This window comes from Periplaneta americana, chromosome 1, assembly GCF_040183065.1.
Source record: "Periplaneta americana isolate PAMFEO1 chromosome 1, P.americana_PAMFEO1_priV1, whole genome shotgun sequence".
Classification (NCBI taxonomy): Eukaryota; Metazoa; Arthropoda; class Insecta; order Blattodea; family Blattidae; genus Periplaneta; species Periplaneta americana.
This window is the reverse complement of record NC_091117.1, coordinates 153,489,670-153,513,797: the sequence shown is the minus strand read 5'-3', so window position 1 is coordinate 153,513,797 and position 24,128 is coordinate 153,489,670. Positions and strand designations below refer to the sequence as shown.

The 24,128-nt window shown below is 37.8% G+C and overlaps 1 protein-coding gene across 2 annotated transcripts in view; it reads right to left on the bottom strand.

Annotated features, from left to right (window-relative positions):
• LOC138702250 (uncharacterized) overlaps positions 1-24,128 on the bottom strand; it is a 123,185-nt gene that overhangs the window by 8,732 nt on the left and 90,325 nt on the right. For both annotated transcript variants that reach the window (XR_011332827.1, XM_069829838.1), the window contains exon 2: positions 7,094-7,356. Coding sequence is in view for 1 of the 2 variants with exons in the window: in XM_069829838.1 (XP_069685939.1) it covers positions 7,094-7,353 (260 nt within the window). In the remaining variant the exon portion in view is untranslated. The remainder of the gene's footprint in view (positions 1-7,093; positions 7,357-24,128) is intronic.

Below are 24,128 nucleotides of genomic sequence, written 5' to 3'. Positions count from 1 at the left end.
TTACCGGTATTAAATGTTTCTTTTTAACTTCAGAGACTACGGAGAGTCCAAATAAGAAGATCAAAATGGCAAGGAAGATCTTCCTCAGAGCAGTCTTGCCTATCACACATCTCGTAGTCCTGCCCGCGACCGAACCTCAGTCTCTCGTGTACCGGAAATAAAACCACTATTCTCGTATTAGATTCGGTGCGCGAGATAAGCCTCAAGGTACGTCAAACATTTGGCTTTTTATACGTTCTTTGACTGTTAACACTGCCGATGCAGTTTTACTCTTCCTCAAGAACTTGTACAAATCGTCGTTACTTTTTTAAGATTTTATATTTCGTTATTTTCTGATTCGACCATTAAATAATTCTGTAGTCTCAGTCAAAGCCCTCCGCGGTTTTTTTTTGCGAAAGGAGCAGTCTCAGTGCTGAACTGGGGTCTTCTGCATGCCGTAAATCTGGACGAGGAATAGAAGGCTTTATTTTATGAAAATATGTCGTTAATATGTGATTGCAGATGGACACTGCTTTGAAAAATTCTTAAGAACATAGTTTAGTACTTATTGGTGTTGTTTAGTCGGGAGTTAATCACTTGAGCGCAAGAGAAAATTTTACCTGAACTGAATGCATCAGTTGAGTGCGGCAGTCAGTTCAACACGACCCGCAACAATTTCCCTTCCTATTTTGTACAGACTTAGCCTAGCCGTCCACTGGCACCGTGAACGGCCGAATATTTGTTAGGCCGTATACGGCCGAATGCCGGACAACCGGCAGAAGAGCCGATCGATCGTCCACTGGAGCCGACGCTTCGGCCGTCAATTAGCAGTTGTAGTTCTCGTGCTACATGCTTATACTTCATACATACATACATACAGCCACCGGCGTGGCTCAGTCAGTTAAGGCACTTGCCTGCCGATCTGAAGTTGCGCTCGAGCGCGGGTTCGATCCCCGCTTGGGCTGATTACCTGGTTGGGCTTTTTCCGTGGTTTTCTCCAACCGTAAGTTGAATGCCAGGTAATCTATGGCGAATCCTCGGCTTATCTCGCCAAATATCATCTCGCTATCACAAATGTCATCGACGTTAAATAACCTCGTAATTGATAGAGCGTCGTTAAATAACCAACTAAAAAGTACATATATATACAAATGATTTTTAAGGAACCCACAGGTTCATTGTCGCTATCACATAAGCCCGTTATCGGTCCCTATCCTGTGCAAGATTAATCCAGTCTCTATCATCAAATCCCACCTCCCTCAAATCCTTCAATATTATTCTCCTATTTACATCTCGGCCTCACCAAAGGTCTTTTTCCCTCCGGCCTCCCAACTAACACTCTATATGCATTTCTGGATTCGCCCATAGGTACTACATGCCCTGCCCATCTCAAACGTCTGGATTTAATGTTCCTAATTATGTCAGGTAAGGAATAAAGCGTGCAGTTCTGCGTTGTGTAACTATCTCCATTTTCCTGTAACTTCATCCCTCTTAGCCTGAAATTTTTTCCTAAGAACCTTAATATCAAACACCCTTAACCTCTGTTCCTTTCTCAAAGTGAGAGTTCAAGTTTCACAACCATACAGAACAATCGGTAATATAACTAGCTGATATATACTAAGTTTCAGAATTTTTGAGAGCAGACTGGATGACAAAAGCTTTTCAACCGAATAATAACAGGCATTTCCCATATTTATTCTGCGGTTAATTACCTCCCGAGTGTCATTTATATTTGTTACTGTTGCTCCAAGATATTTGGATTTTTCCACACCTCTTCGAAGGATAAATCTCCAATTTTTATATTTCCATTTCGTAAAAAATTCTGGTCACGAGACATATATACTTTGTCTTTTCGGGATTTATTTTCAAATCTATCGCTTTACTTGCTTCAAGTAAAATTTCCGTGTTTCTCCTAATCGTTTGAGGATTTTCTCTTAACATATTCACGTCATCCGCTTAGACAACAAGCTGATGTAACCCGTTCAATTCCAAACCCTCTCTGTTATCCTGAACTTTCCTAATGTCGTATACGGACTCTGCTCTACGTTTCATATGCCTGTTTTGAAAACTATGAATAACTGATGCATTGTACCCTTATACTCCCATTTTTTCTCCAATATCTGTCGAATACAAAGAATCTGATCAATAGTCGAACTATTAGTCCAAAACCGCACTGTTGATCCCCAATAATTTCATCTACATATGGAGTTAACTTTCTCAAAAGAATATTGGACAAAATTTTGTACGAAGTTAACAAAAGTGGTAGGCTATTCCTCGAAATTTACTACAGTTAGTCTTGTCCCCTTCTTAAAAATAAGCCAAATTATGGACTCCTTCCATTGTTCTGGTACAATTTCCTTCTACTTATTATTATTATTATTATTATTATTATTATTATTATTATTATTATTATTATTATTATTAGAATGAATGTGGAGGACATGTTACTATTATTGGACAATCCCTACCTAATGAGGAGACGGAGGACGAAACGACGAAAATATAGGGTATATCCAATACGTACTTAGAGAAAGATGTCGCCTGGGTAAGTTTCATCATCTACACCTACACAATAAACTTCTAGAAGATAGTGCTAAGTTTTTCGATTACTGTCGGATGAATGTTGATATTTCAATATATTTTAAATGTAATTCGTCCATCAATCTCAAAATGGTCAAATTTCAGAGAAGTTGTACCTCCTGAGAAACGTTTGTCAGTGATATTAAAGTAAGTAGTACATGAATAATAATTTGTTAAGCCTTAAAATTTTTATTTCACTTGTTTAATGAATAAAAAAAATACAAGATCTAATTAATTTTTCGGCGTTCAAGGCGAAATTTATGGAAACAGTGACCACGTGTTGCTCTGTTCGGCCGAATGAGACCGGAAAATCCCATCTGAATTGGATCCAATCATCATTCGGTCGTCTTCGGCCGCAAACGGCCGAATAGGGCGAGTGTAATGGACGCGCGCCAATGCATTCTCTTGTTGTGGGACCATTCGGCCGTGTACGACCGTAAACGGCCGAGTTGTTATTCGGTCGAATTCGGCTCCAGTGGACGGCCAGCCTTAGGACTCTCTGAACATTGACAGGTATGATTAAAAATACTGCTCTCGTAAAAATGCTCGTACCGATAACTTGGTACTTATCAGAATTTAAAATATTTGTTCCAGTGCCAGTAATGGATTCTTTAATATCTAAGTCACTTTCTTGGATAATATTAGGCCACTATCTGTAGGGAACCAATAATTCTAGTAATATTTCCGCGTCTGTATCTACAAAGTAATTCTTCTATATAGGCTACTGTTTCCTACTTCTATTTGTAGGATTGGCTCTAACAGTATTCCCGTTGTCATTCATTTTAATATATGTGCTAGTTTGTCTCAATAATGACTTGAAGAAACAAATATATATGAGGATGCGCACTATTAAAATTCACAGAGAACGCTTTGTGGAAAGTCTCACATGCATTATTAGTTCTGTCTGATGTAACAGTATCGGAATCCCATATTTCAGAGGGAAATAACGAATCTGGTTCTATGAAATTTGATACTAAATAATCAGCAAAGGCTGTGATACTTTCATTAACAGGTTGGTTGCTATCTGAATCTTCAACAAATGCATCTCCGACTTCATTTGCAGGAAGAAATTAAAAACCGAATACCCAGTGCAACCATTTACCGTTGTCAGTATTGTTATCTTTATACTCATTAGAAAGCCCCAAGGACTGATTTTTTTTTTCTCCACCAAGCCTGACTTACAGTGCACACAAATTTTCTCACGCGCTACGTGTCATCTCTGACCCTAGGATAAACTGACCACCGCGCTCAACTGATGTATACCCAAAACTAACCCCGCGCTCAACTGATGTCTACCCAAAACTAACCCCGCGCTCAACTGATGTATACCAAAAACTGACCACGCGTTCAACTGATGTATACCCAAAACTGACCCCGCGCTCAACTGATGTATACCCAAAACTAACCCCGCGCTCAACTGATGTATACCCAAAACTGACCCCGCGCTCAACTGATGTATACCCAAAAACTGACCCCGCGCTCAACTGATGTATACCCAAAACTAACCCCGCGCTCAACTGATGTATACCCAAAACTGACCCCGCGCTCAACTGATGTATACCCAAAACTGACCCCGCGCTCAACTGATGTATACCCAAAACTGACCCCGCGCTCAACTGATGTTTACACAAAAACTGACCTCGAGCTCAACTGATGCATTTTAAATCTTTTCGCACTCAATTGATGTACACCCGTTTAGTCAACTATCCGAAGACAGGTTTGAACCTCTTAAGTGATACCAATAAGGCATCACTTTTAAGGCATCTAGCTAGGAAATAATGGGGTAGGTTGGTCAGTTCTTTTCCCCTTCCATTGCATACATCGCTGATTAGTAACAAGTAACACAGTACACTAATCAGAGTTCAGATGTACAGTCCTATAATAAACTGTTCTTCCTCTGACACACATCGTCAAGTGAGTTGTACTGCCATATTAGGCCTACTTATGAAATAAAAATATAATTGTATGCATATCATTATTAATCAACGTTACATGAGCAAAGATATGACGGACGTTAGGGATCAGTAATGACTCAAACTATGCCCGCCATGCAAGCATGTCTGATGAGCGCATTCTCGGCCAGTAGCTGATCTGAGCGGAGCGCTCTGCACTTGGTATAGTGCAGCCCTGGGCACAACGGGGAAGTGAAACGGAACTCAGAAACCCACGCCTACTTCCTTTTCGCTGACACTGCCTTATAAACAATCACAGACCGTCGACCACCTCCTTTTCAAGTGCCCGAAAATGGACAAAGAAAGACTAGCGTTCCAGCGGGAAATGTTAAGTAAAACTGGCAAATGGACTTTCACAAAGCATAAACTAATGCAAGAACATGCGCATACATCCATAAACTATGTCAATGCGATAAATTTAGTCGAGTTAACTTAAGGTAGTTTAATCAATGATAGATAAGAGTAGGCACTAGATATAGACCTAGTGAAAGTCTTAGATTTTCACAACGAAATAACAAACCTACATAATATTATGATGTACCGAAGTACATATGATATTTCCGTGCAGAAAGGATGGGTGGAGCGAAGAAAAATTCTCTCCGGCACCGGGACTCGAACCCGGGTTTTCAGCTCTGCGTGCTGATGCTTTATCCATTAAGCCACACCGGATTCCAGTTCCGATGCCGGATTGAATCCTCTCAGTTTAAGTTCCACCTCTCGGTTTCCCTTTTGTGGCCAACCCTCATGCACTGTCACACATGTGTGACAGTGGCACAATGTCCAACACACTATGTACAGAGGTGCACTCATTACGAGTGACTAAGTGGCCGGGATTCGACGGAATGAGCGCCGTCTTAAATCACTAAGTGATTATTTTACGCATATCATATTATTACCGAAGTACATATGATATTTCCGTGCAGGAATTCTGCGTTATCATATGACGAAGGATGGGTGGAGCGGAGACAAGCCAAGAGAGTGACAGAAACGATGCAAACATACAGCTAGCAAGGTGTTGACATGCTGTCAACTAATATATAAAAAAAGTAGGTACTGTGTATCAGTGATGGATTTCAGGCGACCAGCGAGAGCCGAAGGTTCGTAAAAGCCTTATACAATCCGTCACTAAGCAATGCTTACTTCCCAGTGTACTCGTCTCAACCGGGGAAGATAGAGTGGGAAGTTCAGGGGAAATTTGCAGCACAGTCGTGATAGTCGACGGAGATATGCGCGTGGGTCAAGCGAGTCCATTTAGTTACGCCAAGGGGTGTTTGGGTTATTCACTCGCTTGCCTTCGAAGCATCGGGTGTCACACATGCGGTAGAGCGGTATGTTTCCAGTACAATTAAGATGTACTGCATTCCTTTACCGATCCCTCGCCCTTATATCTACTCCAGAACTCTCCCCAATCCTCCTATTACTTCCTCTCTTTCGCGTCGCTGAGCTGTCAGGATTAAATAATCGGTCCGTAGAGCTGAGACGAGATGTTATGGCACCAACCTGCGCGAAGTTTTAAATTGCCGGTCAGCAGGGTAGAGGAGTCGGGGTTGTTTGGGTTACGGTTCTCAAGCTCAGAGCGGCAGGCATATCCGTTTCATCTCTTTTCAAAAACATTCGTCTTACCTTAGTATCACCACTTTCCTACTCAAGAGTCCGAAGGTACCTAATGGAATTACGCCCGCTATTCCATCTTTTATATTCTTATTCTCCGACCGAATCAGACGACTGTTTTGTGCTGGAATCAGATGTCTCTAAGTCTATGGAAATGTTCTAAAAAGTACTGTCCATCACGTGCTCAATTTCAGTGTAATTATTCTCTATTTTCTTCACACAATCGTACACTGATATCCATTTTTGGAAGAAGCGATTGCAGAGTCGGCCTCTGCTTATGCGTAGCCTAGAAATTATAGATGAGTCTTCTTATGACTTCCTCATCAAAACTGTCTACAGCTGCAACAACCTTCTTCTTCGGCTGTGATTTTTCCGGACTGGAGAAAGAATCTGCTGTTCCTGCCTCAATGTTTTTCCTTTCTTTCCTGATTCTTGCCAAGGTTCGCTTTGAAATACCAGTGGCAGCCAGTACTCTTGCACACACGCTTTTCAATGGAATTGGTATTCCGTTTACAGCCTCTTCTGACATGAATTTCCATACATTGTAAGCTATTTCATGTCCTTGACTAGGAACTACTCTATGATTTCACACTTTAGACAATGCCATAATGAGGGCGGTCAGAAGGACAATGTTTTCAGTATTAGCAATAGCGATAGTAGCAGAACGATCTGAACATTCGGAATGCTAGTAACCAACTGACCCAACACCCCTCCAGTTGAGTGTGAGAGCGAGTCCAAGCAAACGAACTAAAATCCGTCCCTCGCGCCGGTGCCATAACTTCTCGTCCGGGCTCTACCTCAATTGAGGTAATAGTGCCTAGACCTGTATAGTGAGAAAGTAAAAGGTTCAGCTCTATCCCGTCTGGGATGTAAACGCTAGCAAGTTACCGCTCGCCCACTTACGGCTACTGAAGCTATGTTTGGATTAAGGCAGTAGGACTATGCGCAAGCTCGAAGGAGTGTTCACTCACCGCCTCCAAGCTAGGATGCCGGCAGCCCCAGCCGCCGCAGCTGCGATGCCAAGCCACAGACCGCCGCCGTATCGCCCAGTCCAGCAGGTATCGGACTGCAGAGCCAGTCCCAGACCGCCCAGCAGGAGCGACGTGGCGCCCAGCAGCAAGTGCACGGCGCCCAAGCCTCCCACCGTGAGTGCCGAGTAGCGCCGTTCCGATGGGTACAGACGCGCCGGGTCGGGCTCCGTGCGCACTTTGACCACGTAAATCTCCTCCATGCCCTGCAACACAACGTTTGCTATTAGTTGTAAAAAGCAAAAATAGTTATTTTCATTTTGAAAAGGTGGTATAGACCGATAAGCAATTAAATTAGTCTCAGCTGAACAACCGACCCGTTCACATCATGTTAATAACTAACACAGCACCGAAACCAGCTGACTGATCTTCGAGACGTGACAGCCAAATTTGTACCATATTTAACCTACCTCAGCTGTATTTTAAAAATTTATTTAACATTTTAATATTTATCACTATTTTAATTCTCATGCCAGCTACCATGGGCAGCTACTAGAATATGTAAACGCGATTTTAACAGCAAGACTTTTAACACACAGCAATCATTTGTATCAAGCATGCTCTTAATTTACTTGTTTTCAACTTATGTAAGATATGGTACATAATATTTTCCACATGAAGATTCAGTAGCATAATGCCATTTTGTTTTCACATTTCATTCTGTGCTCAATCTTCAACATTTATGATAAAATGCAATACCACAGGTGATATCTTGACATATGTACATGTATTTATCAATAGCATAATTTTTCAAACAGAGTAATCATTTAGCATCAAGCATGATCGTAACCTGTTAGTTTAATTTACGTATTAAACGGAACACAATACTTTCACGTGAATATTTAATAATATATGTAATTATTGCACGTCATAATTCCATTTGAGTCAAATCTTAACATTATGATAAAATGAAAATATTGTTCATGTAAACAGCTGAGTCAGTGCACGTCTAATTATAATGTAACATTTATCTAGTCAAGTGGTAACCATGTTTGTTTGTTCGAATATTACTTCATTCCACTTAATTTTTGTAATTCAGTATTCAGTATTGTATAACATGATACTTATGGTGATCTGATGATATCAAATACTTGCCAAAACGTTAATCCAATTAAATAAATGAGACATAGTTAATAATTAAAACTACACATTACTTGATAACCAAAAGACGGACCTATTTAACAAAAAATACTTAGATAATTGTGGATTAGTAACATGTTGATGAAATCGGACCTTAGAAATTGTTGTCAGTATAAAATATAGACTCAAGTAAAGTTATCATGTCAGCATTTGTATTCCGTTATGTGATCGGTATTAATTTGTAACTAAAATAGTCGATATAACCTGAAGAATTAATGTTTCATTGATGAAAGAAGGTTTGATTAATAGATGGCTTGCTAGATAGCTTGACTTTTATCATTTGTTTCTCTTTTTGCGCATGCTACTGATTGATATCTCCACATGACGAAAGGTTGTGATACCGGCTGTAAACGACAGCAGGAAGTCTAACTTTCTATGACCTCTGTTTGCGGACACCGTCCAGTCGCCTCTGTTTTATCTCGCATAAATCAAATTTCATATACTTCTATCGGACATTTGCTATATAACTGCTCATTATGTTATGCTGTAATGAAGGTGCGTATGAAATAAAATAAAAGCGCAACTCGAATTTAACCAGAGTTAATTGATGTTTTGTATCCGTGTCAGACATACGAAGTGACAATGTGGAAAATATTACCTTATCAATAAATAAACCAGGAAGTAATCAAGGTTGTTGTTTAGTCAACAGTCCGAAGACAGGTCTGAATCCACAAGTGATACCAATAATGCACCACTTATGAGATAACTATGGTCCGTTCCAGGTATCTGTGGAGTAGAAAGGCGAAACAAGACCTCTGTGCAAGTGGTATGTGGGAGGGATAGGGCCAATGACTGCTCTGGGAGGGAGGCATTGCTTGAACGAAGCGAGCAACCGCTTGCAGGAGGGAATAATTTCTATCTGAACTCTACTCTATCTTCTACCACGAGCATCTTACCCCTTAACGGACTCGAACTCATGCTGCCCGCAATACACTTGATAGACTACGCCCCCATATGCGCGAAGTTACTCCAGAGATTCCTGGGACGGACTATTGGTCAGGAGATAATAGGGCAGGATGACCAGTTCTTTTCCCCCCTCCATCACATATATCGCCGATTAGCTACATAATCAAGATCTGTGTTGAATATTTCATGTTTCTACTAAGAGTTTCGTTATGGCTCACACTAATTGTATCTGAAAAATGCTTATTTGTAGTTTATCACTCTGAAATAAATATTATGGGGCATTGATCTATACAGATATTCTGACTAAATTTTTTCGTCTTCTGTTTTTTTCTCCTTATTCTCCTCCTTCTTTACTTCTTTATTTTATTTTATTTATTTTTTTTTTCATTTTTCACTTTTTAGTACACCTACTTAACTACTTAACGTTATTATAACGGGTGTCATTTTGTTGCTATGATTTTCTTTGCGCATTTCCACATCTTAATACATATTTTATTTTCTTCATTGCTTCTGCTTCTTTACTAACCATTACATGAAGCAGTTGTGTCAGTAGTTAAAGGCTCTGAAGCGGAGCCGCTTCTACAAACATTTAAAACACATTATTATTAATAATGGAATTTAAAATTTAAGTTAATAGGGTACGTTTCAAAATGTTATTCTTGCCATTCTGTAATGACAGTCAATATATCTGAAACCGCTAGGAGGCGGGAATTTTATAATGTTTCGTTACTTGTTTTTTTTTCTGCAACAAAGGCTTATAGGCTAGTCCTACACCTAAGAACGTCTTACAACCCCTTACAAGATTTCACGTGTAGTAGCTTGCATTAAAAAAAGTTCAAAGAGTGACAGAACCCCTAATTTTGAAGCTTAGTCGCTGTCTCTCTCATGTACTCTACGATGTGTCATTAATTGACTTTTTAGCAGAAATATTGTTACAAAATTATGTGTGATTATGTAAACATTGAAAGCAAATTGAAAAACAAATCAGAGAGTATCAGACTACGGTGGCAGTTATGCCTCTAGTGAGAATTTCCACTTCGGTTCATGATTAACTCCTGCGTACTGTGAGTTTTCACAAATAATCGTCACAGAGGGTTTGGAATTAAACGGATTACATCAGCTTCTTGTCTATGCGGATGACATGAATATGTTACGAGCAAATCCACAAACGATTAGGGGAAACACGGAAATTTTATTTCAAGCAAGTAAAGCGATAGGTTTGGAAGTAAATCCCGAAAAGACAAAGTATATTATTATGTCTCATGATCAGAATATTGTACGAAATCGAAATATAAAAATTGGAGATTTATCTTTCGAAAAGGTGGAGAAATTCAGATATCTTGGAGCAACAGTAACAAATATAGGCTAAATGACACTCGGGAGGAAATTAAACGCAGAATAAATACGGGAAATGCGTGTTATTATTCGGTTGAGAAGATTTTGTCATCTAGTCTGCTGTCAAAAAATCTGAAAGTTAGAATTTATAAAACAGTTATATTACCGGTTGTTCTGTATGTCTGTGTAACTTGGACTCTCATTATGAGAGAGATACAGAGATTAGGAGTGTTTGACAATAAGGTTCTTAGGAAAATATTTGTGGCTAAGAGGGATGAAATTACAGGAGAATGGAGAAAGTTACACAACGCAGAACTGCACGCTTTGTATTCTTCACCTGACATAATTAGGAATATTAAATCCAGACGTTTGAGATGGGCAGGGCATGTGGCACGTATGCTTATAGAATGTTAGTTGGGAAGCCGGAGGAAAAAAGACCTTTGGGGAGCCGAGATGTAGATGGGAGGATGATATTAAAATGGATTTGAGGGAGGTGGGATGTGATATTAGAGGCTGAATTAATCTAGCACAGGATAGGGACCAATGACAGGATTATGCGAAGGCGGCAATGAACCTCCGGGTTCCTTAAAAGCCATTTGAAGAGTACAGGGAAAAACGAACAATGTCACAATAATAAGGCTGATGTCGTTATCTAATTCACTGTATTACTACTAACTTTAATGTTATTTTTACCGAAAGTAAGGGAGAATTAAAACCACGGATACACTCGTCATTTCCTTCATTTCCAGTAAAAACACACACACACACACACACACACACATATATATATATATATATATATATATATATATATATATATATATATACTGAAACAGATGATTATCTCACCCTTAATGGAAATGTGACATTGTTCGTTTTTCCCGTGTACCCTTTCATTTGTAAGTAAGTAATATCAGTTGGAGTTCATCTGTTTCACCCTCATTCTTGTGAACGTTAGATATAGCTACATAAATACGAGGATTTCCTGACCATGTGATCAGCATGGAGGAAAACTACCGCTTGAGACAACAAATGACAAATACAAGGTAGAGGACATAGACATGTACCTTGTCCTTATCAGGCAGGAATCTCTATTTCTCTACCCGGAAATTGAATCCATATTTGCTGATTTGTAGACAGAAACTCTATTAAATGAGCCAGAGCACAGATTGCTAAGAAAATTGTTGGAACAATTTAAATTTTATCATAATTTTATACACATAGAACTACGTACAACTTTTATTACAATTTATTTATTCTGCCTCTTGTTCATGTTACCAGTAAAAGTGAATGTACTACATTTCCCACTATGCCATTAGTAATTAATTTTATTAAATAATCTGTTAAAGTGATAATATCATTTCAATTCTCCTTCCTTGATTCTACAACTCTGAATGGGTTTATATCTGAGTCCATATTCGGACATTTTTTTTGCGATACGAAACGGCCGCAAAGTGAGGTCTTTTTGGAGTGTCAGCACGGTCCCTGCCTGCAGCTACATCAACAAAGGACATCACGTTAACAAAAGAAAAATAATAATTTCTTAAGACGGATTGGAATCCGTGACGATGTCTCCAATGCCTTCTCCGTTGCATACACTACGGCCAACAGGAGTTCCATTGTAAAGCCTAATAACACTGAAGGCGTATCGATTGAGGGTGTTAACTGGTGTGTGAACTATTGAACCGATAAATAAACCGAGAAATCGATTGTAACGAGTTTTGGGGTTTTTCTATTTCGCCACATTTTAAATCATAAAGACTGGAGAGCGCGCGAGCGTTCCAGTGGTCAGCTGACACAGTCTGCTGCTCCGCACTAGAAAACTTTTGAGGAGGGAAACAGTTGACCGTGTCTTTAGATGAAGCAAGGTCTTTACCTGCTAACCCAAATATCACCCGGAACGTGCAATTAGGAAAGTTCATGAATATAGATTACCTGCACCACAGTCGCTCAAAATCCGTGAAGAGAACACTTGAATAAGTAGAAAACAGCACTGCCTACAAGTTCCAATTCGCATTTATCCACTTTCTTCAAAAACCTCCTTCGGTAAGTCACTACATTGCTAACTTTACCATACATACATACATACATACATGCATACATGCATGCATGCATGCATACATACATACATACAGTTCATACCTGTGGAGTAACGGCTAGCGCGTCTGTCCGCGAAATCAGGTGGCCCGGGTTCGATTTCCGGTCGGGGCAAGTTACCTGGTTGAGGTTTTTTCCGGGATTTTCCCTCAACCCAATATGAGCAAATGCTGGGTAACTGGACACCGGCATTATCACCTTCATCTCATTCAGACGCTAAATGATCTAAGATGTTGATAAAATGTCGTAAAATAATCTACTAAAAATACATAGGCCTACATACATACATACACACATACATACATACATACCAGTGGCGTGCGCAACCTATGGCATTAGGGTAGGCTCTTCATGTTTGCATGCTACATAGGTATACAACTTACAATATCTCGAACATATTGATAATTTGATATAATTTTAGTGAGTTCTGACATCAAACCAGAGCAGCAGCCAGAAGGAGGGTAAGAAAACAGAAACTTCCGGAAACTAATGATAAAATAAATTGGTAATTAAATAAATCATACCTTATTTACTTAAAGGTGAACTCCATTCTGCGTTCCTTTTTAGAAAACTCCTCAATGACATCGCTGTGGAATGTAAGGGATTTTCAGATTTCTTTCAGCTTTTTCTTCTCAATGGACATCAAGGCTAAACTGCTTAACCTTTCTTGCCCTTGAGTTGATCTTTGAAGTGATTTAATCCGCTTAAGGGCAGAAAATGACCTCTCAGCAGATGCAGATGTGCTTGGTATGGTCAAAACCAGTAGGGTCAATTTGTACAATTCGACAAATTCTGTGTGGAGTTGTTTTGATTTTAAATGTGTCACCAGTTCATGAGGGTATTTTCCACGAAACTCTTCCATTGAATATAAGACTGTCAATTCATTTTTTAGACGAACTATATCAAGCACTGCACTGTGCTTTACATTCAGCGCATCCAGGGCGGAATTAGGAAAATTTAATTTATAAGACTGAAATTTGTTTGGATCAAGCAATGAAATAAATTCCAACTGAGGGAGATTTCCAAACCTATCTGTAATATGGTTTGTCACATTGTCTATTTTTTCAAAAAATATTCTCCTGTATATTATGACATCATTTTCCAGGCATTTTCTTTTTCGCGGCACTTCTTCACATTCGACTTCATTACAAACATCACTCCATAATGCATCAAATCTGTATCTCTCATGTAGAACAATACGTTTTGTTTCATTAACCTTTTCTACACAATACAGAATATCCAAATGCTTCGTTTGAAGAATGTTGTACAGAATGTCAATGTATGCACAGATCTTTGATAACACATTTAGAAGAAATTTGGTCTCAAACTCTGAAAGGAAAGACAAATATCCACGCGCAAGAGCAACAGTTTCACTTTCCCAGTCTGATGAGTTGTTGAGTATATTTTTAAAAAAGTCCACCAGCAATTTACGGTTCTCCTTTACAATATTGACTATTCTGGAAGAGAAATTTCATCTTGTGGGTGCATTTCTTGGAATTATCCTGTTGGAATATTCAGTAAGAGCATGCGCGCGTTTTGTAGACTTGGAGAAGAAGCTACTTAGTCCATTCAATGTCTGAAAAAAAGATCCGGCACTCCTTAATACTCATAGCTGACTGAGATAAGACTAGATTTAGGACATGACTGAAACAATGAACAAATAGAGCTCTAGGATAAATGTCTTGAACTGTGGTTTTAAGTCCATTTATTTCTCCAGCCATCTCTGCCGCACCGTCATATGTTTGACCAACTAATTTGTCTCTAATATCATAAGATCCCACTATGTCCATTACATGATTAAATAAACCATTACAGGATCTATCTGCACTCACATCAACGAAGGAAATAAACGTTTTTTGAACCTGTGCTGTCTGGTCATGGATATACCTGAGAGTGGTGGATAGTTGTGATTTGTTGCTTACATCGGATGTTTCATCTAAAATAACTGCAACATGCTGGGCCATGGAAATGTCATTCTTAATAGATTCCATCAACACGCCACTGATAGCAGCTATCAGGTCATTTTGAATTCTGTTGATGTGCCCTTAAATGTTGTAGACGACTCTACATGTTCTCGAAGAGTAGTGTCGTAGCTGCTCAACAAATGTAAACATTCTATATAGTTGCCTTTGTTAAGTGAATCTTCACTTTCGCCATGCCCTCTGAACGGCAGTACTTGCATGGCTAAGAAGCACGTTGTGTCGATTAGGCTTTTCATTATTTCTCTGTTCTTCTTCACCATTTCATTGTGACGCGCCACATCCGATTTCAATTGTTGATCAAGTTGGGTGTCAATACGAACACTTCCAAAACAAGAAAGCTGAACAACCGAACGCAAATGACATTGCGATCGTTCGTGTTTGACAATGGCATTGCTGAGATTATTTAAATTATTATAACCCTCTTTGTTCCACACACTTTGTTCGTTACAAATTAACGGTTAGCACGTCTAGCCGCGAAACCAGGTGGCCCGGGTTCGATTCCCGGTCGGGGCAAGTTACCTGGTTGAGGTTTTTTCCGGGGTTTTCCCTCAACCCAATATGAGCAAATGCTGGGTAACTTTCGGTGTTGGACCCCGGACTCATTTCACCGGCATTATCACCTTCATCTCATTCAGACGCTAAATAACCTAAGCTGTTGATAAAGCGTCGTAAAATAACCTACTAAAAAAATCGTTACAAATTAATAAGCATGGCCAGCAAAATAATGACTGCATCCTGTTAGCTAATTAGTTTTCACATATTGGTTCACATTGAAATAACGTAAATATTCTCTACTCTTTTCTTTATGTAAAAACTTAAAGTTCGGAAGCGCCGGCACTGGTCTTCCCCCCACAGTTACAATTTCAACTTTTTCGTTCAATGATCTACAACCGAAAGTCCTTTTAAAAATCTGTTCAATTATACAGTGATCTTCTGCCATATTACAACAATATCGCACTAGTTTTACCTCACTTTGTTTAAATAAACTCTATAACACACTCACTTTACCAATAGAAGTTCAAATAAACACTATAATACAGTAATTTCATCACCAAAAGCGCTTTCATTAGCGCCTACCAGCCTAACGTACTACGGCAATGGGCAAGACACGTAAATCAGGGCGCATGCGCCAGCTGTTCTAATGTACTGATTATGAAGGGAAACACTACGCTCACTGCAGGGCCAGGGAGGCTCAGCAAGCCGAGCTGCCCAACTCTCCAGTGACGAAAGATGACGCGAGAGCGAGCACACAGCGGACAATAATTGAAATGCGACGTACAGTACCAACCAAAAGGAAATGAAAATAGGATGCCAAGCCAAAATTTGCTGAAATTAGTTAAGGACTCTGCAGACTTTCTTAAATTAACAGTATTACTTTTAAATACAAATTTAATAAATTTCTTCCTGTCTGTCTGGGTAGGCGCAGCAGACCTAGCCTACCCAGAATGCACGCCACTGATACATACATACATACATACATACATACATACATACATACATACATACATACATACATACATACATACACACATACTGTACATGCATGGAAGTGTTATTAAACATACGTTTAGATTTTGAAATTATGAGTTTAAGAAAGTGTTACAACCTAGCAGAATATTGACTAGGATCCACAGGATGAGTCGGCCTGGTTGGCGTAGTAGGTACAGCGCTGACCTATGCCTGAGGTTGCGGTTTCGATCCCGGGCCAGGTCGATGGCATTTAATTGTGATAGGCTCATGTCAGTAGATTTACTGGCATGTAAAATAACTTCTGCGGGACAAAATTCTGGCACACCAGCGTCGCTGATATAACCTCGGCAGTTGCGAGCGTCGTTAAATAACATTATTTCAGAGGATGATGTAAATAACATCGAAATTAGTCAATTGGGCAACATAAAACCAAACTTTATAATGTTAACACAGTAACGAAGTTAATTTGTATTCAAATAACTTAAGTTCATCAGTGAATATTGTTCCTAGAGATATTGAAGAATAATGTCTGAATGCACTATTATGTTCGTCCGCTGTTATTTTAAAGTTACTTCAGTTTTCGTAAGTCTTATATCTGCAATAATATTTTTTATTGAAATGCATACTTCGTTTGACTGTTGAGATGCTGTTCATAAGCTTCAGTTTGTATTAATTTATAAAATGTTGTTTCGATCTATCAAAGGCTTTTCCGAACTCTACGAATAACTTCCAAATTATGCCAGCGCAAGAAGAAATTAGAATTATAGGGAAAGTGAATGACACAATGACGTGTCTAATTACTTTATTTTCCCTTCAGCCTCCACGCCCTTTTGAGGGTGGCATTTACAGAGGATGCTAGCAGTCATTGATCTAGAAAGCAGTTTTGGTCTGTTGATTCAGAGCAGAGCGCGCTGAAGAAGGCGCAGACCTTGATTGCCCCGGTAACGAGACCGTCTGGTCCGCCTATTTAACTGGACGATGGGTTTCAGCGTGAAATTAAGATTTGCCAGAGGAACGTGCACTGTCTCGCGGTATTCATTTCTACCTCTTACGGCAGGATTCATGGTGCTGACTCGGCACATGCAAGCGAGAACTTCAATGAACTATTCTGATGTCTGATGTTTCTCTTTGAATACTCATGTCCATCAGGCGAGACGTAATTAATACTGTGATTGTTTCTCATTTTTCCTTCTCTTTCCTTCCTCTTTTTTATTTGTCCTTTCTGTTATTATACATTTTTAGTTTTTTTTTCTGTTTTACTAATTCGTTTTATATTATGACTCACTCACTCACTCACTCACTCACTCACTCACTCACTCACTCACTCACTCACTCACTCACTCACTCACTCACTCACTCACTCACTCACTCGTCTACTTCTGTCTCAGTTTAAATTTTTTTTTTCTTTCTGTTACATTCCTTCATTATTTCTTCTTTTATACATTTGTTCTTTTTAAATCTTTGTTTTAGTTTTCATTTGTTAATATTTCTTCTTCTCATCACTCTGTTCTCTTAGCCGTTTTTTATTTTCCTTTGTTATTTGATTTCTTTCTGTTAACTTTATTTTTCTTTCTTCCCATATAGCTGCAAATTATTTTGCACGTATTTTAGCACTTTTAAATTAATAATCATTAGTCAATTAGGAATTCATGTTTATAACAGTTAACCTGAAATACAGCAAAGAAACATTGAAGAGTTCTGTTTCAACTCAGGTTATCAAAGAAAAGCCTAATAAGTAGGCTCCGTATTCCAGCTATCTAAAGACTGAAGTTAAAGACACATTGGGTATATAGTACTCCGAACACAGGTAATGCAACGGATAAGGATATAAACAAACAGGTCGTCGCTGCGTGTTCGTGGAGTACAGTCAACCCCCGACATTCTGAAGCTGTACTAGTAAACACATGCTTGAGCTGTGATGTTTATTTTCGTCGTGATCTTTGCAGTGAATAATAACGTGCATTCGTAAGTTACGGAAATTGAACATATACGGATGTCACTTGAAATTATTTTATATTGCAAGAAATTCTTTCAATAGCACATGATGTTATTGGTGCATGATGTAGTACAAGATATTCCTATTGTCTGATATTTTTCCATGTTTCATTGGGATATTGCATATGTCGTTCATCGCTGAAACCCCGCGAATTTTCTATATACTTTTCTAGAAATTCCCTAAAATGTGGATAATTTATTTTTTTAATTGGGACGTTGGCACTGAATATCATGGTAGACTACACAAACCCATGCTAAACGTCGAGTTAATATCTTCATAATTTTCAGATTTTGATAGTATCGGTTATTTTGGATTACGTTCAACACACTTTCTGTGCCTTTTTGTATTTCAGTGTCTTTTAGTGTACTGTTTTTGTCACTTTTACGTTTATTTTACACAATTTTGATGTAATGTTGTCTATATTAACAGTGAAAATATTAGTTCAAATATCCTCAACTATGCCCTGCAATATTACACGCTTGACCATCTTACTTAGGCATTTTACCTCTACAATGAACCTTCAATCAGCCACAAAGATAGTGCTGCTCATCGGAGTGACTACTACCGCGGAGGAATCGGAGATTACGAATAAAGCTCTCCACCGTTGATCTCCGGTACTATCGTAGGTGGAACAGGGAACATACGGAGGGATGCGGTGGTTCGGAGCGAAGCGAAAGTGGAGGACGCATAGCTCAAGGACGACCGACGCGTACGGACTGAGGGTAGTGAGTGGAATAAAATGGCACCAAATCGTATATCCGTCGAATGGAAATTCTTTAATTTAATTGGAGATAATAATAAAGTCGCACGCTGTTAACTTTGTCGGCGAATTTACTCTAAGGGTGGTGGTACTTCGAATTTGTTAGACCATTTGAAGCGATCGCACAATCGCGAACTTGAAGAAGTAAATTTAACTATTCAAAACACTTTTGAACTCTTTTAAAAAGCGTGTTTATTTTGATTTATATATAAAAGTTCTAATAAATAATTTCGTGGTTTTGTGTGCAGACAGAGTAACATTGCCAGTGAAAAACTGAAAAGCACAAGAATTTTAGCAAAAAAGGACCCTCTAAGGTTGATCCAGCATATTGTTACGAGATGAAACTCCAAACTTCAGTGATGAGCCGCTTCCTTGAAATGAAATATGAGTTGGTGATTGTGTTGCCAGAAAAGCCAAACGCTCCTAGGACGCTAACAGATCCGTATATGGAAATCTCTATGTCGTAGACCAGGTTAGATAGATTCTCTGAATAGGTCTAAATTTTAAAATGTATGTATGTAAGTGTTTAGGCTAACATTAAGAGCCGCGGTTGTGGTACTCGTACTTGCTGTCAAAAATAAATTATTACCATTCAGATACACGTTGACGGTTAATTAGTGATATCATCGTTTTCGTAGTTTTAAAATTACGCAAAACATTTGATACGATTTTTTTTAACTGCTTTAGTGCTATTGTTCCAAAGGTCCACAGTCTAGAAAAAAAGTCTTGAAATTTCTATAAAATGTGACTTTCGAGGCAATAAAAATCATACATAATTATGGAATATTTAAAAGGCAACTTGAGTTGTCAGATTAAAATATTGAGTTTCATTCTGAAACTAAAGAAACGTGTGGTAATAATATAATTACAATTACCCTTAAGTTGATATCCGATTATATTTTTTATTACAGAGGAAGAGTGACGCGTTTTAGAAGAGACAGTTCAAATACTGACACTCTTTAACACAATGATCACAATCCTGTCTGGTGAAGAATCTTAATAAATTATTTTGGACAGTAAACTTTAACTCATTGATACCACACGTTTCTTTTGTTCCATTCTGAAACTCCCTTAATATATTTTACGTTAAACTAAACCGATTAGAATAATAATTGACAAAAACTGTTTGTGAATAAACGAGTGTTTCCAGGAAAATTATAAATGTTTACATTAGCTACTGAAAAGCTTTACTTCTGCGTTAGTTTTCAGTTAATTTTAATGTTATTAATTTGATCAATGACATAAAACTAATACGCCTCTCCACATATACTATGAATTTCAAAACTAGAAAAAAAAATCTGTCAGCTAACACAGTACTTCAGGCAAAACAAGAAAAAAGAAGAGCCGAAGAAAAAGAGAGAGAGAGGTAAATAAAAAAGAGAAAATAAACAAAAAATTACACACTTATTCTAAGAGATACGCGGACGTCATTGGACTCGAATCACTACCTGATCCGATTAAAGGAATGCTCAGCGGAAAATGTATGTCTGCGCCACAGCACGTATACAACCTGCGCGGCATCAATCGGAGGTAACCGGAGGTGTCCGATTGAAAGCCCACAAACAACCGCTCCGGAGAAAAACCTAATCATAAGCAGCACTACACAAAGATGTAGTTATTTGAGAGAAGAATATTGTTTTTATTGTTGTATGAGCTAAGCTGACACAGCTAATATCGTCAAACTGGCATTGCTGAAGTCATAAATCGCGATTAATGCCGCGCACTACTTAGAAGTATGAACTATGTGTAGGTGAAACTGAAGCATTTTGAGCACTCGCTCAAGCGGCAAGCTTCAAGTATCGTCTCGCTTACGTGATAGATTGTGGTTTCGGTAGCAATGACATTTCAAAAGTTTCCCATATAATAGCCGGCTTTTATGAAACTACTCAAGCATGCAGAACTCTTTCAGGTTTGAAAGTGACTCCTTCAAGAAGGTGTGAAATGGTGGTTGTGGGCACCGCGCTTGTTTACGATAAATAATTCTTTAAATGTACAAGCCACAGAGCGTTATAATACTTTCTATTGTTTTTAGATCACTCTTATTTCCGTTTTAGTTTTTTATGTTTATTTGTGCATTTATGCGTAAAATAAAAATTAGTAACTGACCATATCCCAGAACAGGGCCTTTCATGATTATTTGGGATGCAGAATTGCAGAAGCAATATTTCGCTGGTTCAGAATGACAAGGTTCTATCTAGTGTTTCGTAAATTTTACAGGAGAACATTTTAAAAGTTTTATTGTTAATAAAATCAATGCGGATAAAGTTTTTTAAAAAAAAATTCTGAACTTTCAGGTAGTTAAAGTGTTTAACATTTATTGAACGTAAATGTTCATAATTAAATTATTTACAGTGAAATGAGATAAAAATAAAATGAGTATTCTCGTATAAAACCTTGTGTTTCGAAATTGATTTTTATAATTTCTTTACCTTAATAAAATGAAAGAGATCAGCATAGTCACATTTACTGTTAATGTCTTTTTTTCTTAAATTCATCTCAATATAGGGTAAGATAATGAAAAGGAAACTATATAAAATTATTAAGAAATCATTTTTTACTTTGTATCCATAAAGAAAATTTTATTGGTTTGATGAAGTTATCACTTTGAAAACATAATACAGAAATAAAACAGAATAAGGATTAATAAGTTCAATTTTAACCATTATTTTTCCAAAGGAGATAACTCTTCCAATGTTAAATATTTTGCATTAAGTACAATATTGCATTAGTGTTTCTAAAAAAAAAAAACATATTTATTTCTGTTTTAATATCATATTTTGTTTTTTTTTTAATAGTTTGTAGTCTACCTGAGTAGCATGGTCGGTATAGCGCTGGCCTTCTGTGCTCGAGGTTGCGGGTTCGATCCCGGCTCATGTGTGTTTAAATGGCACAGACTTATGTCAGTAGATTTACTGGCATGTAAAAGAACTCTTGCGGGACTAAATTTCGGCACACCAGTGACGCTGATATAACCTCTGAAGTTAAATAAAGTATAATTTAAAATTTTAAATAGTTTATAGTATTAATATTAACATAAAAAGCTGTTACAACATTTTCTTCTTATTGCTGGCTAATATTTCCTTGTACAGAAAATGATTACTGTTTGAAGAGGTTTTTGAAATAAGTTTTATCAATCTCTGGCATTAACTGAACGTCGGCTAGTTTTTCTTTTACAAGTTTAGCCCTGTTAATAGTTAAACTTCCCGCGATTTAATGTTTTGTATTCATCCTGTAGAAACTGATTATCTTAAGCATGGTATTGCATCTTACTGACATAATGATCAATGAGTTCAATAACTATTTGTAAATGTCTGGTATTGTCTAAAGGATAATTCTTAGAAAATTCTTTTATAAGTCCATGAGAGTTGAAAGAATACAAAAATACGTGTTAATTGAAATATAATATTTCAGTGATTATTTTCTCTGACTGCGTCTTACCGTAAGTCTTGGCCCAGATCACATATAGATTGCTCATTCCTGTGTTAAAATCGGTTGCATTTTGAAGAGAACAACCGCAAGGATCGCCACCCGTCCTCCGTAAACGAACACGAGATGACAGTACAGTTTCTAATGCAATTCAAATGGGAGTTATGACGTGACTCCTTATGTAAGTTAACAACTAGATGGCGGCATAGTAAACCTGACAAAAGTTATTACCGTCAAAACCTATAACGCCGAGAAATCTGGGTGTATATGATCTAGGGTCTAGGGTAGAAAAGCTTTTTTTCCCCGCAGCGGTGACGATTGTGAATTATGGGGAAATAGTTCCATAAAGGAAGACATGTCGAAAATTTCATCTTACTCCACGACAAATTCTGTTTGGGCTTTTCCGGTATTTCAATCCAGATATTCAATCCAAAAGACATACCAACACGTTAGGAAAAAAACTTCAGGCTATTAAAATAATATACAGTTATCACCGTACTAATTCTTGTTTGTAGGTCTACTTTAAAATATGGATATTGAAAGTTCCTGTTACTGAAACAATATATAACGCGATCGCAATTCAACTGTTAAGTGTATAATACAATCGCTTGTCTTGCTATCTAGTAGGACGGCATTCCAACTGCATACGTGGAAGCGATTCATGCAACTATGTCAGTCGAAGGTTATGCCAACTTGTTCGGAATTAAGCGAACATCAAAGGCAATCTGCAAACTAAATATTAATAAGGAAGGAATAATTATTCACATGGAAACTGCAGCGCCTGTGTAACATCTATGAAGACTACTTGGCTTACAGAAATTTCATATTCAGGTCTGTTAAACGGATACTTCTGTAAAACTTTCAGAAGTGATACTTTGTATATTTGATCACATTTTAATAATAAAAACGAGAATTAAACCAACATCAAAGGAAATCTACAAGCAAAATACCAATAAGGAAGGAATAATAATTCTCATGGAAACTTACGGCCCTAGTCAATATCTACGAAGGTGATTTATTTTTATAGAACTTCATATTCACGTCTGATGAATGAATGAATGAATGAATGAATGAATGAATGAATGAATGAATGAATGAATGAATGAGTGAATGAATATTCCGTTAAACGTGCAGGAATAAATTACTCAACATCTTAAAACTAATGTAAATATTAGAAACGAATAGTTTCACAGCCATTCCTGTTGTCAGCGATATTACATTTTTACTACCTTCAAACTCTATATACTGAAAATGAAATTACTTTTGTCAATTTTTTTATTGGAATCAATTTAAAAGATCAGTATCATTTTACAGGAAAAAAGTTGTTTGAATAAAATTTATTATTATTGCAGAAAATAAAGAAAAGATTCCGTCACTGATGTTACAAGATTTGTGAACTCACTTCACAACTTACAACTCAGGTCTCTGGCACAAGCAAAAAAGAGATTCATTCTCATAGTGTCCATGTGAAAGCTATGCAAATTTCATGGCATCCAATTACTTCACAAAAACATAATCGGTAAATATTTTATAGCTGTTTCTTCCATGTCACGGATGTTACACACATTTTGTCACGAATGTTACAGATGAGTTAATTTCCTTCATTTTTCTAGTTTCAAAACAACTGTGACGTTTCTAAGTCAAAATATTCACTTGAACTGTAAGATTGCTAATTGTTATTAACTCAAACTACTTGAAATAAATAGCACAAAAATATCGTACAGAGTAGAAAGTTCCTTGATCATGGAGCTCTGGAATTAACAGTGCAGACTCTCTAAATATTTCTTCAACAATAACTCCTTGAAAAACATACCTGAACAGCTGATCTCTCTATGAGTAAGTGCTGCAAACTTTAGGGAAACAAAA